The following is a 25,969-nucleotide window of genomic DNA, read 5'->3' as shown; positions in this document are numbered from 1 at the left end:
ATGTGTATAGTTTATACGAATCACGTATTGTATACTATGTGCATACATACGTATAAGATGTTCTTAATTCACAATGCGGCGGTGTACGCGCAGACGCCCATTATTAAACGAAAACGTGGTAGCTGTTTGTTCCGACTGCGGACTTTCGTGCTTTACTTTGCTAAGAGCTGTTATCATATTTTTTTAGTAGTTCTTACTACTATATTATATGTTTTTTAAAATTTCTATATCTATAAAGGTGAGACAATATTCAATATTCGTCGAATTTCTTATTTGTTCATTGAAATAAAGAAAAATATACGAGAGACAGTGATTGTGATACCCTTAACGAAGTCAGTTTTATGCATTGATCTCACTTTTTATTCAACGTGATTAATGAAAATTGAAGATGTACATATATTAATTGCAGTAAATAAGATTCTGAAAAAATTTTTGGATGAAAGCATTTAAATATTGTAGCTTTTATTTTTCAGTGCATCCGATCAACTTTTCCTATTAAGTAAGTTGCACAATTACGACACATTTTCCTTCAAGAAATCAATATTCCGAAGATACCACACGTTAATTATCGTTCCATGGTTTGTAAGAATCTCAATATATTGCAAAAATAATAATATGACAGTGATTACCTATAATGATTTTTCGTTTTATTTTACACGCTTATTTCTGTTCTAATTGTACTATTAATTAATAATGTTTTCGGTGTTTTTGGTCTACCGTATCTTTCATCGATTTGTATTAAATTCATCGTAAATACAACAGTAGATATGCCTGCACTTACACGTTCTCTTCAATTGTGTGAAAATTAATTGAATTATAAATACGTAAGAGTATGGCATCACTCTCATGTTTTAGAACATTAGCATTAGGTATGAAGTGACTGAATCTATTCAAATTAAAAACTGAAGTTTTATCTTTTATTGTGAATTTTTATTGTGATAAATTGTTCCGTAACAATATTACATTCATTTTTAGGTGCTTGTAATATGTTTCATAAAGGCTCACGTCCATTAGTTTTGTGTGGTCCTTCAGGAAGTGGAAAAAGTACGCTTTTAAAAAAGCTTTTTGAAGAATTTCCAGATACATTTGGTTATTCTGTGTCTCATACCACTAGAAGTCCTAGACCAGGCGAGGAAGATGGGAAACATTATCATTTTACTACTAAAGATAAGATGCAAAAACAAATAGAACAGGATGAATTTCTTGAAACTGCTACATTCAGTGGGAATATGTATGGTACTAGGTAAAAATCAAATTTATTTAAATAAAAGATGCAATAATAGATTTTATTGATTATACATAAATCCTTTTCAATATTTTTAGTAAACGTGCAGTAGAAGAAGTACAAAAAGCAGGTAAAATTTGCGTATTAGATGTTGAAGTGCAAGGTGTAAAACAAATAAAACAAAGTTCTTTGGATCCATTGTATATATTTATTAAAGCACCATCTATCGAAGAATTGGAGAAAAGATTAAGAGCTAGGAAAACAGAAACAGAAGATGCTTTGCAACGGAGATTATCCATTGCTAGGCTAGAGATAGAATATGGTAAGTATTATAATTAATTTATTGCTTTGTTAAAAACTGGGATACGTTTACTATGTTTTTTTATGTTAGATGAGGAAATATATATATATACTTCAGAATTATTTTAGGAGAAAAGCCTGGTAATTTTGACATAGTGATTGAAAATGACAATGTTTCTAAGGCATATGAAAAACTAAGAGACTTTTTGATGTCAAATCTAAAGCAAGGTGATGCAGGTATAATAAACAGCGCTTATGTATTATATGTTAATTATTATCCATATAATTGTTATGTATATTTATGTTTGTGTTTCTAATACTTTACAGGACGTTAAACATATGCCTCTTAAAGATATATTATTCTTTAAAATCATAAATCATAAATTATAATTATTTTTATATATCATTGTGTAAATTATAATAATAGATAATTATTACACGATGAAGTGCATGATTAACTTATGTCCAAGGATCGGATTACTAGATCAAAGAATAAATTTATGCAAATAATTTTATACAATGCTAAATAAATCTTAATATTGCAAGAGTAAATATAGGTATACATGCTTCAAGCTTGTTACATGCATGGTACTAATGTAAAAATTCAGATTAATGTCACTTTAAAGGCATTCTAAAGCAAGGATTACAAATGTATAGTTTAAAGTAAAACTATGAATAAGGAAACAAGGATATGCAGAATGTTCATACAATTTGTTTCTATCCAATACTTAAAGAGACTAAGTATATGTCAAGTAACAGAGACTCGTTAAGTTATTTTTGTAGTTTCTTTTACAGTTCTGTATATACTTTTACTTCGACTTGAATAGGAAAAACATTGTACAGTATTTACATAATAGTAACTTATAGATCGATTCAGTGCAATACTCTAGTGCTTTAATGCACATAGAATGTGTGCAAGTGTCAAATTATTTTAGAGTAATGATATCTTGCCGAATGTATACAAAGGACAGTCAATTTATGCGAAGACGGAACTTTACTACAGGCTAGATATCTAAAAAGAAAACTGAAGAATTAACTATAATGTTTTAGATGTAGCTAACTGAGACTATTCACCAGACGAAGTTGTGTTCCAATAGTGTAGATTACTTATAAAGTACTTGTGGTTTTGTCCTTGTCAAACATCGTATACTCACTGCACAAATCGAGATTCATTCATAAATTCAATTACACTTGAATGTATCGTATTGCCGATTTATCAGAAGGGAAAGGCATTACACAAACATCCCTTTAAGAGCATTCATCATCGAATAGACATATTTCACACGTTTTATTTATTTGCAAATATTTTCGAAAAATTATATTCGAAATAAATATATTTTTATGTTAGATAAAAATCGACGAAATTTTCGAAATTCTTACAATTATTGTCGTTTATCTGTTTCTTACACGTCACATTTGTACATGGTACAAGATATGAATATGAAACATTTTATTTATCGAATATCAGCATGTTGTTGCTTCCACGAGCGCGGAAGAAATTACATATTTTCCTATATACGGGGTGTTATCGCTTACTTGTTAGTACGTGTGTATGGTTACATAAATATAACGATAAAGCGACGTTTGAATGAACAAGGCGTAGCGAAATATCTATGCATTGTTAAAGAAAATTGTATCATTGTTGTATCGTAATATATCGAATAAATATTTCAACCGTATGCGATACTGAAAACAAAATATTGTTCCTTTTGAACTCCCTTTAAAATTTATCTCGAAATCAACGATCAATCAATTCTATCTTCCTTTAGAGTAAAATATACGTGAAAATGATAAATTTTAGGACTGATGACGGCGAGAATAATCGCGCCTTGGCCATTCCCCGTGATGGTGACGAGTTTTATGTCTAGGTACTTCGCTAACTTCGATGGACGTCACTTTTACATCTTTATCCTCTGTTGTTTTTTTCATTTCATCCTGAATCAGATTATCTCCGTAATTCCTGGGCATAAGTTCACTAGTTTCCTTCGTTTCAGGCAAGTTTCGAACCTTATTCTCCGTAGTTATTTCCGGTTTCCTGGAAAAAATGTAATTGATCACCTGAGGTCGCGGTGCAAAGATGTTCTCCGTTGGATAAGCATTTGTAATCGATCTCGAATCCGATGGATTCGTATCTCTCGTTAATGGCACATTTATCTGACTCGTTCTCACTGCCTGTATCACTTTCTGTTCTCGTGTCGGTTGATCCTCGTATCGAATCGATTTCAGCGATCCCAAAGAATCTCTGTCAGCAAGATCACGAGCGGCCAATCTTCTGATCGAATCTCTTTGATCTTCGGTTGATTCGATGCGACTGGGTAAGGCTAAAGGTTCTTCTCGAATTTCTTCGTACAGATCTCTTCTCAAGTCACGTTGTTCCTTCAAAGAATCTGGCAAGTTCGGCACGAGGCCGTCAGGGACGACGATTCGACGACGAAACACGAGATCTTGGTATTTGGCGCGATCCAAATAATCCTCAAGAGTGTTCCAGTTTTCCAAATCCCGGGAAATCGCTCTTCTAGCCAGCTTCGAGATTTCTTTTACGTCCAGAGGTTGCGTGTTCGTTTCAAGAAAGAAACGATCGTCGTTTTGGAGGATGGTGTTGGCTCTGTTTTCATAATTATCCACTTGAATATTGTTTGCCGGATACGTGAGACGTTCAGAAGGTACTTGATAGGTTTTCTCCAAAACGGCTCCTTGATCGAAATAACGTTTTTGTTGATAGTTGCTGCGAGGTTCCTCGTTGGTGTCTGGATAGTAGGCTTCGTAGAAGACCGGACCTTTTTCGAGATCGTAGCTCTCGTAGCTTGGAGCAAAATATGCAGTTAACAAAAATGACTTCGATTAAACTTTGATCAAACATTCTGAGGAACGCTTTTATCGAGCAAGATATAATCGAGTTTAGAAGAAAAGCTGACTTTATTTTTTAATAATGCGCGCTAATTGGAAAATTGAAAGAAAAGTTCAATTACTTACCGGTGAATATCGGGGTTCCACGTGAAGATCGGCGATACACCTGACGGAAAAGAAAACTTAATTAGTTCGTGGTAATTGTATCGTGAATTTTTGAAAATCGAAATAATAAAAGCAGCCGGCGGCAAAGGAAAAGTTGAGAACGTTGGTTGATCTAATCGTCATTGTTGCCTTTTTAAACGAGTTTCTTAAACGAATTCTTTGAACCAGGCTCTCTGCTTTCTTACAAAATAAATTTCTCCAGGTTCTGGACTCGTTTAAGCGCGGCGATGAAAACGTTCCGAAACTGTTATTAAACACGTAATTAAAATAAACTTCATTAGAAATTTACAAATCCGAAATGTACTGTGCGCGCGTTCGTTGTTTCTGTAAAAGCTCTTCTTCGTCCGTTCCCTTTTTGTATTCGTGCGTAACTTTAATGAATTTCGTACGGTGCCAAACACAAAATGGCATCATCGCCTATCGCTTACACGATTTGCTTTGTTCGCGATTCAACGTTTTTCACCGCTAATCACTTTTTGACAAATATCGCCAATTCTTTTATTACTCTTTATTATTAATTTTTCCTTTATTATTAATTTCAACTATATCTGACTATATATATTTTTCGAGAAGCTTTCTTTGCTTATCGGCGTTCATTCTAAAATGGTAAGAGTGAGAAGAAGAAAAGGCGAAAATGAAAAAGATACATACCGATGGAAATCGTTATCACTGTAATTGAAAGTAGACTCCGTTTTAGAGCCATGATCCTATTGCGAGGCAACGACAAGCAACTGAGTCTCTACGATGGGACGTGTGCGCGTATTTTCAGATATGCCTAAAATAAACCACCATTTCCTTCGGGTCTCGCTGACTAATTCACGTATACAGAGGGATAGAGATGACTGGAAATCTTGAAAGACTGTGATCTACTGCTCCCGTGTCTCCATAACATCGCGCATGAAACATTAGCTTGTTGACTCGGAATTTTTTCGATGATTCCGCCAGAATCGGTCATTCGAATACCACCGACGTGATGCGACGCAACGGTGAGAAGTGTCGTAATTTGCTCGTGTAATTCGTTGATTCTTCAAGTTTAGTATCTTGTAAACGATGTAAGACAACCTTCCCCTGTAGTAATTGATATTATACTGATATTAAATTAAGTTCCAGATATAACAATGGTAACTTGAATCGTAAAAATTTGGTAGCGGCTTTGGTACAATTTTAGCTAAATGATATTCGCTGCGATATTTAAAGGTTCAAATAAATTTCTAAACATATGAACCTGCTTAAAGATCAATATAATCGATCTGTATAACGCGATGTTTAATTTCTATAATTGCGACGAAGGATGAAAAGAACAAGAGGCATTAGTTCCAACGAGTGAAAGTATCGTTGAATTTTTTATTATTGTTCCCAGTTGTTTCATCTTTACCAGCTCAATTTCGTTTTGCTATTTTCCACGATAAAACTTGTTATTTCGCCAATTTTTTGGAACACGCGTGCTATTATAACGCGTGCCGTTTATAAAACAGAAGTGACGTTTAATTATCGCGTGAAAAACGTAGTATAACGAGCAACGGCGCTGGCGCGACACAAAAAATTGTTTAAATCGATTGTTCAACGGGGTTGCGTGAGATCTGCCAAATTGGTCGTACTTTCGAGGTCGTACGATATCTACGATATCTCATATCGTATCGTTCTGCAATTTCTAGATTGATCATATAGGTCCATTCGATGGTTTTCATGGCAAAAGAAACGAATTGCTCCAGTGGAAAATTTTCAATGGGAACATCCGTTTGCCTATTTTTATCTGAATTGCCATTTTAATTAATGCTACGCAAATTGTTACAAAATTCTCTCATTATCCTCTTATTCCTTTCAACTACGAGTAAATCAAACTAAACAATATGTTCAATTTAAAGTATAAACGAGGCACGTCATGTGGTTATTCAGACGAGTAGCGTGAAAATTATTTAATAATAGAATTTTTTCTTCATTTTTTTCTACCATAATTCGAACCATCCATTTTCGTTAAAAAAAGATGACGATGGATAACCCTGTGATGAAGATCTTCAAGCCGTGTTCAACCGAAACGCCGCGATAGTTTGCTTCTCGTCCTCGTCGATATTTTAAAAGTTCATCTTCATCCTCAAGATGCTATCTAATACAGGGTGTGTCCTCCATAACGTTGCAAGGTCTGGGTGATTGAATCCACCGATCATGATATTGATCATTGCGCGATGAAACAAATTGCCCGATAGAAGGCGAGCTACATGGAACTTGGCTGAAATGTAGAAAACGTAGACGATAATTCGGGAAACTTTAATTTTAAGAATACGAGTCACGGTGAACATATAAAAAGAGTATACCTGGATGTTGTAAGACGCGGTGCAGCATACGAGTTCCAGTTTTATCTCCGAAAGATTCATTTACCAAAGGAAGATATTGAACCGAATGACGACATTCTAATAACGTTGGAAATACGTACCATGTTCTTTTGTAATCTTTTTAATATCGGATTCAAGCGACGATCATCACTGCAACCAAATAAGTCCACTGTATCGTATGAAAGAAATTCTATTGGCAATCCAGACGAATCTCAATCCAGTTCTGTTAATAAATCGTTAATTTCGCTATAGAATATATCTGTTATCAAATGCTCGTATAGGATGCCATTGAACATTCTCATTAGCGTTATATCACGGTAAAGTATGTCTGGTGAAAGGTATCTTCCAGTAGCAGTGGAAGGTAATGAAATTGGATGATCAGTTGCAATATAAAAGATACAGAGCTCCATTGATCGTCAATCTTTTCCAGATAAAGGTATATTTCTCGTGATATCGCGGAGTTTCCATCGTCTTAACGGAATTCGTCCTCTTCTAGAGCTTCTTTTTATCTATCTTCTAGATGATAAACTTGACAAAAACATTGATAAATCACATAACGTAGTTCCAGAGTACCTGAAAGTTTTTGCCGAATCTTTTGCGCTCCTTCTTTCGTAGAATACGAGGATTCTGAGAATACGAAGCTTTGTTAAGATAATTTACCAATGCTGTTCGCTAATAGCAATTAAGAAACGAATCTCTCGAGGAAAGTAATTCCACTCGTAGCAAGAAGTGACATAAATTCCACAGCCAGAAGAATCAAACTGACAAACAGGAAGAGGAGAAATTTGAAGGAAAGGCGTCTGATAACGTTTCATCAACGAGTATGACAATTTGAAGGAGGCGAAACTTGGGCCAAGGTACTTACACGTAGTTCCATGTCAAAACTCTACCATATACGACAGCATCCCTGCACAGCCACACAGACGAGTTGTAGAAGATGTAGAACATTCTCAGATCCTTTGGTACGTTGGTTGCTTTGGGAGCGATCGCGCAAACCCGGTCGAAGTCTGTCCTATTGGTAAACTATGTTGCTCATGTTGTCTACATACTTTTAGACGAAGAACGAGGCAACCACCCTGCGGTTCGCCACGTCACCCGAAACGGCGGAAAATGTGGTAGAAATTCCTTGATGGAAAAGTCAATCGTTGCATCGCGTTAATCGAGTAATTTATAAAGATAATTTTTTTTAACGTTGAATTAAGGCGATCAAGGGTACCGCGAATTAACAATAAGAATTTTTCAAGCGAACGATAACAACTTTTTCTATGAAAAAAAAATGTAAAATCCTTCTTTGTCTTACTAACGCTCGAAATATTCAAAGATGTAGGAAAAAATATGTAATTCCAAGATGCAATAAAAAGACAGTCTCGAAGATAATTGACAACTTATTGAATTTTAGAAGATTTGCCCTACGAGCGAAGAAAATCGTGACTTAACACGTTTTTCTCTTGTGGTTTTCGTTTGCGACGATTACCTACAGTTTCGCTGAACGTGCCGTTCTCCATCCGATGGCCGTGTCTGCCGTTCGTATTCGGTTCGATCACGTTCACCGTGAAGTTCAGTTTTTTCGCCAGTACCCCCAGGAGAATTCCGCCCAGGCTTCCATATTCTCTGGAGTAAACGTAGGTCGAATCTGGATTTATTCTGTCCTGAAATTTCAGCCCCTCTTGTTCCTGATCGAAAATGCTCACGTTGAATCGGTACCTATTGAAATTGACGGCGCGTCGATACGTCAGCGTCGACAACGAACACAGCATCCATCTTTTTCACGTCCCATCCACGCTTTCCAATTGTCTCCATACTGAAATCGGCGTATCTATTAAAATGCTAAACGATTATAGGACACCACGTGCGGCCTGCGCTGCATCTGTTATTCAAATGACGATGAATTAAACATAAATGGTATGCGTTTCATCTCTACTAGATTACATCAGACCGGCTTTTTAACTATATTTTAAATTATGCTTTTTATTTTATACGAAAATAGTTCGTCATTAGGAAAAAAAAATTCTTGCAATCGGTTACGTTCGCTCAAAGCTTTGACCGATCGTGCATGTACTCTTCCTTTGCGCCCTACTCTTGACATTTGAAACTCGATCGCATGAAATTTCCATATAGGTACATTTCACGTTTTATTACTTTCTTCCAATTAATCGGTTTTCAGTGATATTTCGGTATTCCGGATATTATATGTTTGCCTGCCTTCGTGAATGAATTGTACAAATTTTAATGAAAATCCTCGTGACTCGAGAGTGGTTGGACGCAAAGTGCATCCTGAATTTGATACATCGCAGTTTCCTCTAGATGTTCTATCGATCGGTGATATCCTATCGTCCAATTCCGTCAGCAGATCGTAGCTAACACGATGAAACGTTGTTCGCTGTTTCACTGAAACAACGTGTAAGAATTCAACAGCACCTTGAACGAACCTTTATCTCTCGCGAAGACGACGTTCGACTGTCCACATATCGACGTAGTATTCGCCGTTCTTGTGCCACTATCCGCTTACGTTCCACTCATAGCGAAGAAGATTCATCATGAATACCAATCTCCGCGTCACTTTTCCTCGAACATCTGGTGTCTCCATTCTCGCGCGTTGATTCGCCCGTTGTTCCGTTCTATGTCGAAGTTTATTGCGTTTGCATCATGATCGTTGCTAGAAATTCGATACGTGTATAACAACCGCGTTGCAGTATTCCGCCGTTGCTGAGAACGTCGAAGTTCCGCAAAGTTCTTGCACTGTTTATGAAAATTCCGTGAAACACGGTTTTCCGTAAAGTACACACACAATCTCGTTCCAAACGAGATTAGTCTCGACGTCTCGATAGTCTCACGAAACTACGTTCCCTGCAAACTGTATCGAAGCCTGACAACTAGATATCGGTATGTGCAAACCAGCTACCACTATTTTCAGAATCGTTTGGAACGTAGATTAGAATTTTAGACAGGATTACACGGTTCTATAGCAAAATATTCTTCCGTTCAAATTACCCTATACATTATCATAGTTCCAGGAACGACGACAACTCGACAATCCCCGATACTTAAATTAAATTTCTGTCGCTTCGATCGACCCATTCGATAGATCATTGTCATCTTTCACGGATGATCGCGTACGCCTAAATAAATTTCTTTCACATGCAAACTGTTGAGCAGCGTCGACGAATTTCTAAACAAGTAAATTCTCCAATTCCTTTTAATAACGACGATAAACGTTCGTTGGAGCGACGTGCCCGTCAGACTGCAAATATCCCTAAGCGCTTTTCCGTCAAATGCAAATAACCAACGCGCGACGCAGAAGCGTCAACGCTACAGAAATAGGCAATTACGTTCTGTTTACTCGGATCCTTATTTATCCGACGTCTTTCGAGACAATTCAGCCTCGTCGCGTTCGATCAAAAACTTATTGGCTGATCGAACACCTTCCGGTGTTGTTGACTCTCTACCTTCGATCATCCTCGTTCGAGTTTCCAACGACTATCTGTGCGATCGCATCTCCGACTCGAATCATGTCGAGGAAAAGAGAAAAGGGGAAAGACGGAGCGAAACGGCACGAGTGTCGAAATTTACGCATACATACATATCTCGAATATTATCTGGCCAATATATTGGAAGCTTGGCTGTTGGTGAAAATTTAATGAAGCAATTTAACGATGACACGGTGACCGATGGTTTAGATTAAACGGAAACATACGCGATAGTGGCCGTGTCGTTTGGAAAATGCCAAGCATACTCGAGCGTGACGGCAATAGAACTCTCTGAGAAAGGGTTTTGGTTGATTTATCGAGTAACATAGCGTCCGACACTTGTATAACTATTACGTACCGACGGAATAGATTTATTGGGAAACTTAAACGTCAGATCCTTTCAGGTAGAAGCATAAGCGTTAAGGAATATTTCTGATCGACGGATTAATTGATTTCTTATTTATCTGGGACAATCCTCGATTTTTTATTTTATTATTATTTTAGTATTAATTAACACGGCATTTAATTGTGTACATCGTACGATAAACCTTGACTTTTGCTACACGAAATTCCATCGAAATACGGTCGTCAAGCGTATTAGACATCTAGCGACTCGTTACATATTAATTAACTTCTCACCAAAAATCCATAGTAAGCTTTAATTAAAGCCTGTATTCTTAGAGAGGTCGAGTAAATGGCGAAGTGTTAATTAAGTCTTAATTAATTAATCCTAAAGGACAGGAAACAAACGGAAAACGTCTGTAACAATTTGTAAAAAAAAAAAAAAAAAAAGAATCGTTACGTCAATTTGAGATTACACAAATTAGGAAGTCAACGTCAAGACGCTACGAAGAATTAGGGAACGAAGAAGAAAAGTACATAAAGCGAATCATCGTCGTCCGCATGGAGTAATATTCAGTTAAACGACCTGTCAAACTTTCGACGTTTGACGTGGAAGAGCCACATTGCGATGAAAACGTTTGCTCGATTTGCTCGGGGCAAACACAGCAGGAGGAGGTAGATGCCGGAAAATGGCATGAAATATTTCGACGCGGCTAGGCTCTCGTCGAAATTTAAGTAGCGAAAACCCGCGTTAGTCAGACACGAGGGTGATACTTGAAAGTTAAGAAAGTGAAACTCGAAGAGAAGAACGATAACGAACCATTTTACGGTCTACCTTTATTAGATCCTCGAGGCGAAATTTTCCAGGTATTCTCGCTGATAAGAATCGTTGTTTTTATTCATTTTTCTTACGGCAGTTTCACTTCTTTCTCACTTTTCATTTTTGTGTACTCGCTTTATTTTTCATTCTGTTGTTTTTCTACTTTTTTGCCTCTTTTCGGAAAGACGAATCGCCGTTCGTATACGTTCGATATCGGATAAGCGGATAAGGACAGAAAAAGGAAGAGTCTGTGTTTGCGATATCGAATGGTTACTTTGTACCCGCGATCTTTTCGCTTTGTATTGTTCGTATCTATACGACCGGCCACTCTTTTTTCCCCCTCGTGTTTTTCACTTTCAGTCAAATTAATTGTGTTTGCACGTAAAGAAGTTGATCGGACGGATAGGAAAATGGGGAACAATCGTGCAGTAATTCTTGGTTTTAATATCGGATTTGCGATAATATCGGAGTGCGATATGTTCTGTACTTGGAATCTTATATTACCAGTTTTAGAACGGTGCTTCATTTATCCTTCTTAGTTAGAGATTTTAGAAGAAATCTTAACTTTGATCGCCAATATAGTTACTAGAAAATTGACTCGATACTAAATTACAGCATGTTTCAAAGATTTTATTACACGGCTTATTTTGATACACGTTACGCGAGGCGCTTAACATTAGCAAATTGTTCCTTAATTCATGAACGGTGACATATGTATAATATACGTTAAAGTCTATTGGCTATTTTGCTCTACTTATCCACTTACAAATACATTATTCAACTTTTTCAGAAACTTTCGAAGAAGCTGAAGCTAATAGTTCTTTTCTTCGGACTAACTCGCGACAAATTCGTTTTCCAACCATTTTATTTCTTCTAAACACTAGGTTCTGCTATCGTTATCTGCGAGAACTCGCGTGAAAAGGATCGATGATAGATCACAGTTCGTTTCACCACCTTTTCGTATCGTCGACTTCGCAGAAAAATGAGAAATAACTGTCACTGGTCCGTCAGACTGGCCGCGTTATTGATTTACTTACGCATGGAACAGGATGATTTACGACAGTGCTTTAGGTCGCTGCTCGGATATTCCTTTCCGAGGACGCTATCGATCCGAACGATTAGCACAATGTTTCTACTCCTCAAACCTGATCGTTATTCTCGTAACTTTTACATCTTTTCGATTGCAATCTCGCGAACAGCCTCCTATTTTTGTAGATTTCTATCAAACTGGTGCATGAATATTTACATATATGTGGTATTAAAATTCCCATAACAGTTCTCTGTTCTAGCTTAAAACCGCTCGCATCTGCATGTGCATAGATAATATTCTTCTGTCTTCGACGTTATCGTGCGCCAGCTTTCACGCGAGTGTTCTCTTCTTCCCGAGATAATCAACTATTCCTATCTGTGGTATTAATAGTAAATAAATGGTTTTTTTCTAGCGAACAAGAGATTATTAAGATGGAATTTTAAAAGCCGCAGAACTACGTAGTGTCGTTTAACCTGAATAATTAAAAATAGTCAAGGAGATTATAAAGCTGTTGTGCAGCTAATGCCATTTTCCTTTCATAACAAACTTTCTACGATATTCCACGAAGAGGAAGGAAACGATAAGTCTCCGGTGTAGCGTTAGTTAAAATAATAATAAATACGATATAAAATACGATAGAGACGAAGAGAAATGTTATATTCAACGTATCTGATCCCTCTCGGTGTTTTGCTTTTATTAAAATCCTCCACTTCGGCGGAACACTCTCGGAACCACGATAAATTCTACTCGTCGATCGAGAGCAAGCCCTTATCTAGCCAGGAGACTGACAACCTGAGGCTGGTGTTGAATTTCATTCGCCAATCCCCTGAGTTTCATCCGCTCACGTTCTCCGTAATACTGCCGGAGTTTCAATCGAGCTTCATCGAATTTTTGCTGAGCTATATCGGGCAGAATTCGATCGAGGCCTACAAAGTCAGGGCGAGGGATCTGTCCCTGAAGGCCACTTGGATGAGCCGGCTACGACTCACTTGGATCTTCGTCGTTCAAGACTTGTCCAGTTTTAACATCTTCGTTTATTGGCAATGGAATCTGTGGAAAGCCGGAAACCAGTATTTGATTATCTTCACTGGAAAAGTAGTCACCACGCTCTGGACGGAGGCTTTCACAAACTTGTGGAGAAAGTACGACGTTCATCGAATCGTCGTTGTCGACGATGATTTTCGATGTCTGACCAGGTACATGCCGCTCGAGAAACGATCTAACAATGACTTTGGCAGGGTATACAAATCATGTTTGAAGAAAAATCATCTTACCAAGCGATCCAGCGAGTACGATCTTCTTAAAAATCCGCCAAAAGGTAATAATTCGGGATATCCAGACGAGATTCTTCGACTGAACAGAGATACAAGGTTATTCGAGAATTTCCAAAACTTGAATCATTATCCCCTGAACGTGCTGGTGTTCGAGTCTCTGCTGATGAACGTTTCATATGATACTCGGAATAGACTGGAATTGAGCAAACCAGACGCTAACGTGGCGTTTGCTCTGAAGAAGGCGATGAGGGCAACATTTCGTATAAAAGCTATGAGGAAGGTTGATTTCATGGATGATCCATTCGCTACTTCGTTGACAGGCATCGAGACTAGAAACGTGGACATGGTTATCACCGGATTTTTCGTCAAGGTTTATAGCAAATTTCGAAAGTTTCAGTTCACCTGTGCCATGTACGAGGACAAGCTGTGCTTCGTGTCGCCCGATTCTGGTCTGGTACCCAAGGCTTACATGCCTTTCTTACCGTTTCAGAAGAGCTTATGGTTTCTGCTAATAGCATATAACATTACGGTTACGTTCCTGTGGTGGTTGGCGAAACACATTAGCGAATCGTTGCGACGTCAATACAAATGTGCCAATCCTAGTCGACGATTAGAAATTAATCGTTCAACGAGAAAACCACAAGCACGGTATCTTTCCAAAAGTGGAATAAAAAATTATTTTCTAATCAAAGAACATCGTTCCTCTGATGTATCTAATTACAAAGAACCACCAGAAATTCCCCGATACATCAAAAGACCGATCATTTTTATCGAGCATCTTACCTATCCCTTTCAAACGAGCGAAATTCCAGCGCAGAGAGCTCTACTCCTCGGCACCCTATTTTTCGCTCTTATCCTCAATGGGCTGTATCAAAGCGTGTTGGTATCTAGCCTAAGTAAACCGTTCCATTACCCTCAACTACATAATCTAGAAGATGTAGTAGATTCTGGGAAGATCGTGATCACCAAGTATGCGAATCTGAAGAACGTGTTCCTGGACGATTCCGAACTAGACGCGATGCTGGTTCAGAGAATTCGTGTGATTAACACTCAACGATCTACGAAGGATATTGTGGCGTACGAAGATAAAATCGCCATCACCAGATATTACACGTTGGAGCTCGAAGATTCCGACTATTTCGACAAAGAAGGAAATCCCCTATTGAACTTGGTGGACGAATGTCCGATGAATTATAGAGTGTCTTACGTGTCACGATTGCATTCACCTTACGCAGAGAAAGTCGATTTCGTGTTGTTAAGGTTGAGAGAAGCGGGTCTGCTTAATTTCTGGTTCGATGATATGTTGTATCGTATTAAGATAGCTAAGATAAAGAAAAGGAGATTGAACAAGGATATGGCGGCGATGAAGAGCTGGATGAGCGGCAGGATCAGATTATCGCTGGATCATTATTTATTAACGTTCTTATTGCTGTTCGTTGGCCTGTTTGGATCTGCCGTGATGTTCTTCGTGGAACTGTACATCGCGAAACGAAGCAGAAGAAAATGTTAAAATAAACAAAAGGAATGCTCGTTTCAAAACTTATTTCTTTTAGGGGAAAATTCAAACCGAGAAATTGCTCGTGACCAGAAACAGAGAAAAAATATAAAATATGTATTTTGTTTGTTGGTTGTGTAACAAAAAAGTTTTACCACTATCGTGCAGTTAACACGAATTTTTCTATTTGGATTTATACCGCGTATTTTCAATGTTGACATCCCACTAACGGTTTGAGTAGACCAACAGTTTTTTCCACGATGAAACAATTTCTGACATTTTTTCTACTTGCTTCTTATTTTCCCATTTGTTTGGTTTTCCAGGCGGAATACTGGTAAATTTAAGAACAGAACAGCTGGTGATCGGCCGAATCGACGATTTGTTATTTTCGCTTGAACCAATCCTTCTTCGCGTCGTTGAGACACGAGCGATCCTATCTATTATTTGTCTCCATTCATCTACTTGACATGATAAAAGGAAATATCTTTTGACCTACTTTAAACAGAAACAGATCGATAATTGTTTTTTCTATTATCTATTATAAACGAAGAAATAAGAAAACAAAAAATGTACACTCGTTGCTTTCGATCAAGAGACTTAATCAACCGAAACATTAATTATACAGGTCGCATCGTGAAGATTGATTAATAATTAAGCCGATGTACTAATGAGGTTCTATGTACATCGTTATTAATGAGAGGCAATTAAAAGTGTATGTAAATCACGGCTATAATACGTCAAATGCAATTTGATATCGTGACGTTTGGTGCATTAATTATAATAGAAGCGTTTTAGAATTATTATAAAATCACGCGAACGATGGTCGCACCTCGATGGATTTAATATTCTAAGCACGTACTTCGTTTCTTCACAGCAGATGCTCCACTAAATGCGATTAAGTTGTACCTGTCTGTGTTACGAGAGTGTTTCTCTGATACTCTTTTTCCCGTTGTCCTCGGGAACGATTGAATCTGAATCTGTTGAAATAAATCAGCGCGATCAGAGAACGAAAATCTCGTACCCTGGCAGAAAACATAGTCTTTATGTAATTTCCTACACGATTGATTTTGCTTATTCTTTTATACTGCTCATACTGTTCGTTTCTAATTTTCATGTATACATCGGTACAATAGTCTGGTGATAGTCGGTTTGTCGTTCCATAAATGAATTCGTAAAAGCTGTTAAACTGAATTATAAATAGCGCTATAAAAGATATGCATATAAATCTCGCTTCGTGGGGCATCCATTTTCCATGTTCTACTCTTCTGAACACAGCCGTCACCCGCTTTGTTTTTATTTTGCTTTTTCTGTTACGTGTAAAAACGTGTAAAAATACGGCTAGAATCGTTAAAAACTACACGTCGATGGAAAGTGCTGATCACAGGTTAAAATTTGTTTTTCTTTTCTGTACATTTCAGTAAATCAATATTATTGATAAACATATGCGTTTGCATTACAAAGAATATCATAAATTTTATTACACGCAGGTACATTAACGGATAATTCCGTTAGAGAATAAACATTAATTAGTTTAACGATGAAAATGGGACGAATAAAGAAACTCTTTCATTCGTTATTTGATCGGAATCGTTTTAACGTTTTACAGACGAGTGGCTATATGAAATGCGACTATAATCGTAAAACGATGAAGAGGGTGTCGCTAGAATAGGGATACTTTTGTGCTATCTGACTCAATTATGTCGCAAAACCGATTGTTTTGCTTTAGAGAAGAGAAAATTAACGCTTGAACGGCGTCAAACGAATGCACGCCGCGTTATTATCACGTTCTGGTAAATTTTAGACATAATCCTTTGAGCATCACGAAATTACCGTGTGACCGCGTTTCATCGCAGATAAGATGGTTGCTGAAATTACTATTCACGAGATCGTGGCAATGTGGGCATTATGTCGAAGAAGATTGCGTGTCGTGGTTTGAAATTGTGATTGTGTTCGGCGAGTACGAAGCACGTCCCTATCTTCTGAACCTAGAATAGCGTTTTACTTTGTTCAAACAACGATTAAGAACTATACCGGGAGATCTCCTTAGCCAATATTCTGCCACGTTAAATTAGAAAATAGAAGAAAACCGGCTCGTTAAACGTTTGAACACGGACAAACAGATCAATTAACATATACGTAATTACACGAAGGTAAGAGACACTTCTTAGATATACTTCTCAGACTTCTATACATGTACATTTATCGACGTTGCAGATATTCTCGTCTTTTTGATACTTAAATTGTACATCGTTTGTTGCTACTATGTACACTCGGAAAATCCTCTTCTAGATCCATTTTTCAAAATTTCAGGAAGGTGGAACGAGTCACGGGGGAAAACGACCGAATTTAGTATATTTTTAACGATCGAGAGAATTTATTCGCAAAAGAGATACTTAGAACGAGAGAACGTCAAAGGGAATTCTATGTAAGATAATTCTTTCGAATGACAAAAATCCTTACCAGCGATCTTCATCTTTAACAGAATATTCTATCGTATTTCTTTGTCAAAATTGATTTTTCTAACGATCGACTGCATTCGAAAGCGCACTCAATTTTAATTATTTCTCTTTAAAAGATTTGTGCAGGTTACCGAAACATCAAAGAATATACATGTAAAATGTCGATCGGAAAAATTGTATAGCTTCTTCGTAAAAAATTCCAAAAGACTCTTGAAACTCTAACGATCGGGCTGCTCGCGGTTCGCTGATCAGCATACTAAGAAGTTGAACGAAGTTAAGCGTGGTGTGGGAGTGATTAACTTAGATGCGTGTCTTATCCCTTCAAAGAGCTTACTTTTCCTTAAACTCGTTCGTTGCATAATTACGTAAAACTTAATTCTCCACGTCCTATACTCGAACTTGCATCGTGTCGTGTCACTCACAGTTCGTTCGTGGAAATTATCCCAAGGACCTATTAGAGTAACTCTAAAGTAAGATAACTTTCAGCTTCGCAATCTGTAAGCAAAGTCCAGCGTTAAGTTCCACGAAGAGAAACCAAGATATTACGAAAGTGATACCTTTTTTGTAAAAGGTATTTTCAGAATTTTGAATAGATTATTCGCAAAATAGCATTGAGATACGAGTAGATTAAAGCCTATTCGATTGCAGATGGAACAGAGTGGTTCGTTTAATTTTTTGAAAAGTCGTCTTCATAGCAGGAAATGGATAGATAATGCCGAAAGCGTTGCGTAGCGTGGAAATTGAAGTAAAATGGGACAACCAGTGCCAGACAGTCAATGTCAATACCGATGTTCGATATAATTCTCGCTATGTTCCTTTGATCCTGTGACGAATATGGATATGACGACAAAAATTTTGTTGTCTCATGAAGCTAGAGATAAACTTCTAGTCGTGAAAATATTTCGCTATATAAAATCATGCACGAATAAACAAAAAGAAAAAACAGAAACAATTCTGCTTCTATCGACTCCTGCGTATTCTTTGCAACAATCCTATTGTTCAAACAAGGTAACTATCGTTGAATGAATTGTTAAAATCTATTGGACAATGGATAAGATCGAAAACGTTAAAGTATCCTTTTGCACTGCGAAAAAAAGACAAAATAATGACAAAGGTAGATGTTGATATATGTAAACCCGTCGATCGTCTTAAACGGTAAGAAATTGGCCAAAGCGTCAAGTAAACGGGAAGGATGTTCTTTCTTCTCGAAGACAAGGAAAGACAAGATGATACATCTCCTTCAGCCGGGACTCTTCGCGTTTCATTCGCACCATTTGTTTCATTCTAGCCATCGAGCAAAACAGAATGCGGGCAGGGCGGAACGATTTCCACGTCAGTTGCCGCCTTTTACTTCCAGCCAGGTACAACGATTTCGGACGCATTTCTCCGAGCGGAGGACGTGCAAATTATCGGACGTTGTTCTGCTGATACTCGTAGATAAATACGATTATGCTCATGGCCAGTCCGATGTACAGTATCCCAAACGGGATGAATAAATGCCGGATCGTGATCTTCCTATGCATCGTCGAGCCATTCAACACCAGCGTCGGCCGTTTCTGCGACTGGTATATGCTCTGATACCACTTTCCATAGAAACCGCCGTTGTTTAACCGGGCGAGAATGCTGTTTATACGACCACCATATGGAGATCCTGGAATAACGTTCACGTTTTACAATACAGCTGGAAATTTCGATCTGACAAACGACGTGTGGATATACATATAGCTGCGAATTGTAAGCGTTCGTTTAAATTTCTAAACCGAGTTAACGACATAAATGATATCGGCGAGATGGATGACGAGAAAGTAGAAGATAATGGTACATAGTTGTGATAATAATGAATCGATGGAGGAAGAGAGTGAAAGATAATCGGTGGCAGGGAATGCAGAATTTATCGATTAATCGCTGGTGGTGAGTGAATGAGTAAGGAAATGAGATAACTTGCAAAGGAGGTACCTGTCTGGATTTTGCGGATATTTAAGAATTTAATATCGGTAGAGTAGTAGGTAGCGAGGAACGATAAGGATAAAAATGCGAAAGAGTAATCTCGAACTATGTTGCTCGAAACAATTAGTGGAACGATACTACGAATTCGCGCATATCGAGGAGGATTACTCTTCGGACAGTGGTGAAATAAAAATGTACGGATAACTGTCCTACGATATCCGATCCGCTAATCGTTTTGAACAATTTATTTGCTATACGAACCTTTTGTAATTATATTGGCGAGAATGTATTCCTTCGGACATTCGCTGACGACGTGTAGACTTTCCATTTCTTCCGCGCTGTATTTAAATGGCAGTGTCTCGAGTCGATGAAGATAACCAGCATCCTTCGCTTTAAATAATCTTCTATACACTTCCGATTTGTTCGCGTATTCTAATCTATCGTTTAGTTCTTTGATTATTGGCGATGTAATGTCAGTCAACGCGTCGTCGAGAACATCTCTGGTGTCGGTTAAAATCGTGAGACCTGCCAAGCATAATTCCAAGATTTACAAAGATGCGATAGCCATACCGTGTATATAATTTTTCTTCTTCAAGCATTTCGAGTCTATTGCTATACAACTGGAACGTTAAGAATAATCACCTCTTTGTAAATAGATTTAAAAGAGATTAACTGAGAATAATTTCTTCTACGTTAAAGCGTAAAACGTAATAGATTAAGGAACAAAATGAATATTCAAAAATGGAATATTACCGCTTTCTTTCAGCTGCTCCAAGGTATTGATGTTCTCGTAATACATTCTTTTACTGAAACTAGAGGCAAGCTGAGAAGTGATAAGCCCATTAAGGATCAAACTTAGAAACAAACTGCACATCATCAACAACCTCTCGGGGAACCAAGCCTGGTCCAATTTAAAGGGCTGCATCAGTTGAAATACGACTTTTGTTAACCACGTGACAAAGGACAAACACATTTCGTTGAATCGCTTCGAGCGGCCTTTCTTCGTTTTTATCGTCGATCGAACATTTGGCGTTTTCTCGACTAGGTAAATTCTGTTAGCAAAACGAAAATAATCATCGTATGCAATAAATAGTTCTAATACTCTTTCATCTCCTTCTCTTTTATATTATAATCGAGCCTGGTGAATGACGAGATTCGTAAAAAGAGAAACAAATTGACGTTCAAATAGGGAAATTAATGTAGGATTCGTTAAAACGTTGACGCGTATTATATTTATCGGGCCAATTTTACCACTTTCTATCGTTCCGCAATGCCAGAAGAAATTTTATTAAAAACGATTTCGAGCAACCGGGGAATTGAAATGATATCAACTTGTCTAAATCAAAGTCTTCCTTTAAATATTTTTTAAAATATAACTTTCATATTTTAAAATTACTTATTACTTATTATATGAAATATAAACGAAGAACTTGATAAAACTCGACAGTTTTTGCGACCGTTTTATATACTCACATATATCTCTTTATGATAAAAGCTCGAACCGTTTTCATCCGTACTAACTCTATCTCATATCTCTCCCTTTCGTACTTTGTGTAAACTCATATTTTATTCAAACAATGACTCGCCAATACGCAAGCGAAATATCGATGTATCCTGGCAAGCGAATACGACAATTCCTCGCAATCTCTCCTTTGCCTTTGATGAAATCTTTCGAAAGGTAGAGAACCAACAGACTGTACATTTCGTATTTTCAGCACTTACTCACCCGTGTGCTTCGCCATACGTTTGCTTCTTCGTAAATTTTGGAGCGATTTTGACCACGCCTCCGTTTCGATTCTCGAGGAAGTAAAATCCAGTCGGATATTCGCAGCAGAAAAATACTGTTCCGCCTCGTCGAATAGCATCGAACCTTTCGTTCTTCAAAATCGTATAAATCATCGAGATAACGAAGTGCGTGACGAACACTAACAACCAGGCTCCTCCGGTGAAGATCTTGACGATCACAAGATAATCAGGGATTGGTGGTGCTTTAGGAACAAGCACGCATAATTTGTCGCTGGTAATCGGCGTCGTAAACTCCAGCTCCCTGGTGAAATAGTCTTTAATGAAAAAATGATTGAACGATACGTCTGCAAACTTATAGACCAAGTGTCCAATAGTCCCAAAAAATACTCCGTTCTCTTCCCAGCCGAATCTATCTTTCGATCTAATTAGAACGAACGTCACGTTCATCATTTTACAAACTTCTTCGAGATATTTGAAGTCTAATCCAGAAAATTGGCCGTTCTGGAAAGATATCGTGCTCGTTTCGAAGATGGAGATTTTTAACGGGGATAATTTAAAGTCTCTTCTATCCTTGATGAAAAAATCTGATATATCGGTGGTATTTGGTCCGCTGATCAACAGAAAACCGTCCCTGTTCGATTTAACACAGTTCCAATCGCAGCTGGTGTTAACGCTATACCCAGTTTGACGAGCAGCGTAATCGAAAGGGTCGTATCGAATCACTTTGTCAGCGGCGAACAAAAGCAGCTTATAAACCCTTCTAAATCTCCAAAGCCTCTCGAACGCCCACTTGCAGAATCTCTCGTATACCGACGAATCGGAGAATTGTAGACCCTGTTCTTGAAGAATATAGAAATTTTCTGGATGCCAGAACGACATCAAATGCGGAGAACTAAGGATATCCCTGAGATGATCCACGTTCGAGAACAACAGCAACACGCAACTTTCTGTATCTATGGTCTGATAATCGCGTCTCATGTTCTTGTACTTCAAAGACATTACATGTTTTAGGCTGACTAGTTTGGTGGAGACGTTTAAGCTGACTAGAATACCACGAGGAACATCAAACGCACGATGGTACTCGTAATCATCGAATACCACGGTCAACACTTTCGTGTAACTGGTCATGGCCCACTTTTCTACAAAAGGATATAAGTTGGAATAGTTGTCCGAGTAATTCGGTTCGAACAATTCGCAAGCGACACGGAATAGGATGGTCGCGGTCAGCAACATGACGGCGAATTTCCTGCACATCTTCCGAAAGCGTTACAGGCTGCAACCAGAATCGGATTTTTCGACGACTTTAGACGACGTTAGAAGGGCTGGGATTTGCGAGATTCTTGATGTTTTCGATGTAATCGTAGTCCCGGTATACAGGATGATTCGATCGTGGTGTCTGGAAATTTACCATCACATACTTTTGTTAGGAAGTTAGATACAATTACCATTGGATATAATTATAAAAGATTTTGAAAATTTATATTTATCGACCTCTTCTTTTAATCGTAAATCATCGCCGTATACATAAAAGTTGAATCAGCTTGTACATTCGATAGATTTTCAAGGTAACAAGGGATCGACAGAATCATGTCAAAAAATCCGCCGTGGCGTCGCGAAGGTCGGGCTTGACAGCAGCCAATCCAATGGTTCGAAATTCACCGAGCATCCAGTTAATTCAAGGAAGCCAGTTAATTCTCTCGACCCAATAAACTCCTTCGACGCTCGGTCGTGGATCGCAAATCAGCTTGGCGTCGAGTTCGAAACTTTATTATCTCCCTCGAAACCATTTAACGAATCCCAAAGCAAACACAGTTTCGCTCAGGATTCCCTTTAAAAATTCATCGGTTGTCAGATCGTAGTTTCTTGCCAAAAATTTCTCAGTTTGATTCTAAAATGAAACTGTCTATCGATCAATGTCGATGTACTCGTATGAGAATTAATTCGAGATAACGGCTCTCCGATTAGAGTCCAACAATTCGAATTAAATCTTCGTTTCTGTTTCGAACAGAAACTCATTTGGTATGGTTTAACGCGCTTAATTATTCGCCTCGTTATAATAACTTTACCACGTCAAATTCGACAACAGACAATTCTGTGTTTCTCGCAAGCTTCGTTGGGCGAAAGGTTGGTTTTGTGGCTTCTTTGTTGGATGGCTGATAATTGCTTGGGTCGTTTCCAATAGCAGGCCTCTTTTTCCTCTCTGCTTCGTGACGAATAGCCAATTTGTTCGGGATTAACGAGTCGGGATAAGAATTAAGAAGGACTTGTGGAAACAGAAGTCGTATTTCTCGAAGGCTGTAGGTAATGACGCAATTACTTTACAGTGCTTTCTATTGCCGATAAGAACGACATTTGTCGTTTCTCGTCGAGAATTTATCGGATATCATTTTAATCGTGATTACAGTTTTAATTACGGTTGAAACAAGAGTTCTGTTTCGTAACGTATCGATGGAAATCGAGACGAAGGTGGTAACAAGAAGCGAAATACTAATAACTTGTTTAATATTTTCGTTAATCGTTATCTATAATGATGTTTAAGAGTGTCCGCGTCTTTCAGATATTTGACGTTAGTTGGAAGGTTTTACGCGAAGGAGTTAGTTGTTAGTCGAGAGTTCGCGCGAACAAAGGGATTGATGTAAAATCCTTCGAACAGCGTAGGTGGTATTATCGTAAATGCGATTACGTCATATTCTGACGAAAGAGTTATTTTGGATATTAGAAGATCAAACTTCACGGTGACTCCTGTTGTAACCTATTTTGTTGTCCCGCGTTATTTATCTCTTATATATTCGCTCTTCTGATAATAAAGGGAATATTAAGTAGGAAGAATCTATAATAAAAAAGAAAGAGAACGAAACAACCGACTAAGCGCAGTCATACAACGAAAAGACGTAAGATAGGAAAATGAAGAGCACAAAAAGAAAATACAATGCAATGCGAGCATAATAAAAGTTATAACGATGTTTAGTGGTATTATTTGCAACCGTGAATGTAGTTTGATGTCTGGAATCAAAATCTTCTTGTAACAAAAAGGACAAATTGACAGATTTGTATATTTGCCTGACAATTGCTTCGACATTTGACGATTTTACTTTTATATTGAAAGATAAAATATTCTACGTTAAACGGAGAAGAGCTATCTGAAGAAAGTTAATATGAAATTCAAAAAGCAAGGAAAGTTGGAACTCTGTTACTTCTAGAAGCGTTCTGTCCGATCGTTTCACTTCATCTTGCAACTTTATCATTTCCGTCGAGGAACGCTGCGTTCTTTTTACATTATTTGAATTAGAACGGTACATGTTTCGATGCTTTGTTAACGTCAGGATTTGTGATGTTGTAACGTTTCACTATGGTCGCAGCGAGTAAGTTTTTTGTACAAAAACTTTTGCAAACAGTCACGAACTCTTTTTTGTGCAGGGTGAACAAACGAATGGGAAAAAACGTCCAATAAAGACAGATTAGAAAACTTTCAGAGAACGCTGTTCGAACTGATGATTATTTTTTTTTGGAATACCAGAAAAAACTATAGAAGTCTGCTGAAAAAGTTATTTAGAATGAAATTTTACGAGTTTTCTTTATAGCAATTAATTTCGAGTAAACCGTTAGCTTTAGATAATCGTTAGTCTATTGATCCAATACCGTTATGATAGTTTAAGTTAATTCTAACAAGAATTAGAGAAATAAGTGTTAAAACGTTAAAGGAGAAATATTAATGCTGTGTATCGTAAAGATTATGTACCGTTGTAAGTCTGATTGATAGTTGGGAAGCATTCGAAACTGAAAGAATTAAATACATACTACTACAATATTGTTATGACGATATAAAATTGTTGTTAGCATGTTCATACAGAAACCAGCAAATTAAATGCAAATAATATTTAATTATCGTCTCCACACGTTTGAATCAATTCGAACCGGATTTCACGCGAGATACATGATTAATTGCTGCAAACATTATCATTTTTTGCTCTCTCAAAACCGATTTCATTCGAAACAGAGGCGTAACAAAACTACAATTAAAAAAAAGAACAAAAATTACCAGGACGTATTTTAAATTCTAAAGTATCGATTGAAATTGCTCCATTGCCTGTTTCCATTTCCTGTTTCCACGTTCACGTCATCGCGTCATCCAACGTTACAACCCAGAGCAATCTACTGCTTGCAAAATTCTAATCAAAGGTACTTTAAATCATGGTATCTGCGATGTACAATAATTAGCGCACGGAAACTTCATATTCTTCAAAGAGCTCTAATGAACGAATACGCGTAGCCCGGTGGTATTCATGCGTACACGTTAATCATTATGAGACGCCGACTTCCATTAATTACACCACGTTGAGTTCTACCGATATTTATACAGAGAATCCACGCGGGGGAATAGAGGCGCGAAACTTTTCCTATCGTATTACATAGTTATATGATTACATCATAAATGTGAAGTGCTTAATAAAATGGTAGGGCGCGTTTATCGGATACGGTTTAACCAGAGATATTTCCGAGAGAGTGGCGCGTTTTAGGTTTC

At 37.6% G+C, this 25,969-nt stretch overlaps 4 protein-coding genes across 23 annotated transcripts; 2 read left to right on the top strand and 2 right to left on the bottom strand.

The window, feature by feature from the left end:
• The first annotated feature begins 64 nt into the window (after positions 1–64).
• On the top strand, positions 65–3,204 carry LOC126871760 (guanylate kinase). Of its 6 annotated transcripts, XM_050630971.1 has the most exons (8): positions 65–238; positions 474–578; positions 763–869; positions 976–1,243; positions 1,324–1,355; positions 1,443–1,547; positions 1,655–1,762; positions 1,853–3,204. In XM_050630971.1, the coding sequence occupies exons 3-8, from the start codon at positions 833–835 to the stop codon at positions 1,858–1,860; spliced, it is 558 nt and encodes a 185-aa protein (XP_050486928.1). In that variant the 5' UTR covers positions 65–238; positions 474–578; positions 763–832; the 3' UTR covers positions 1,861–3,204. The 6 variants fall into 6 exon arrangements, 5 of the variants coding, with proteins under 5 accessions (XP_050486928.1, XP_050486924.1, XP_050486926.1 ...); XR_007691729.1 differs by having other exon boundaries at positions 1,324–1,547; positions 1,644–1,762; XM_050630967.1 differs by having other exon boundaries at positions 1,324–1,547.
• On the bottom strand, positions 2,961–9,817 carry LOC126871745 (uncharacterized). Of its 14 annotated transcripts, none has more exons than XM_050630931.1 (6): positions 9,297–9,817; positions 8,559–8,668; positions 8,342–8,478; positions 5,189–7,992; positions 4,499–4,538; positions 2,961–4,328 (listed from the first exon to the last, which is right to left on the bottom strand). In XM_050630931.1, the coding sequence occupies exons 4-6, from the start codon at positions 5,238–5,240 to the stop codon at positions 3,323–3,325; spliced, it is 1,098 nt and encodes a 365-aa protein (XP_050486888.1). In that variant the 5' UTR covers positions 5,241–7,992; positions 8,342–8,478; positions 8,559–8,668; positions 9,297–9,817; the 3' UTR covers positions 2,961–3,322. The 14 variants fall into 14 exon arrangements, with proteins under 14 accessions (XP_050486888.1, XP_050486883.1, XP_050486885.1 ...); XM_050630926.1 differs by having other exon boundaries at positions 8,342–8,516; positions 8,572–8,668; XM_050630928.1 differs by having other exon boundaries at positions 8,342–8,511; positions 8,572–8,668.
• Positions 9,818–10,408: 591 nt separating this feature from the next.
• On the top strand, positions 10,409–16,734 carry LOC126871711 (uncharacterized). The gene has a single exon (XM_050630819.1). It carries the CDS (start codon positions 13,178–13,180, stop codon positions 15,308–15,310), a length of 2,133 nt encoding a protein of 710 aa, XP_050486776.1. The 5' UTR covers positions 10,409–13,177; the 3' UTR covers positions 15,311–16,734.
• Positions 16,687–22,841, bottom strand: LOC126871713 (uncharacterized). Of its 2 annotated transcripts, none has more exons than XM_050630825.1 (4): positions 21,428–22,841; positions 20,455–20,753; positions 19,963–20,226; positions 16,687–19,405 (listed from the first exon to the last, which is right to left on the bottom strand). In XM_050630825.1, the coding sequence occupies exons 1-4, from the start codon at positions 22,699–22,701 to the stop codon at positions 19,161–19,163; spliced, it is 2,082 nt and encodes a 693-aa protein (XP_050486782.1). In that variant the 5' UTR covers positions 22,702–22,841; the 3' UTR covers positions 16,687–19,160. The 2 variants fall into 2 exon arrangements, with proteins under 2 accessions (XP_050486782.1, XP_050486783.1); XM_050630826.1 differs by having other exon boundaries at positions 20,455–20,819; positions 21,452–22,841.
• Between the last annotated feature and the right edge of the window lie 3,128 nt (positions 22,842–25,969).

Source organism: Bombus huntii, chromosome 12 (assembly GCF_024542735.1).
Source record: "Bombus huntii isolate Logan2020A chromosome 12, iyBomHunt1.1, whole genome shotgun sequence".
Lineage (NCBI taxonomy): Eukaryota > Metazoa > Arthropoda > Insecta > Hymenoptera > Apidae > Bombus > Bombus huntii.
This window is presented reverse-complemented; position numbering and strand designations above follow the sequence as displayed.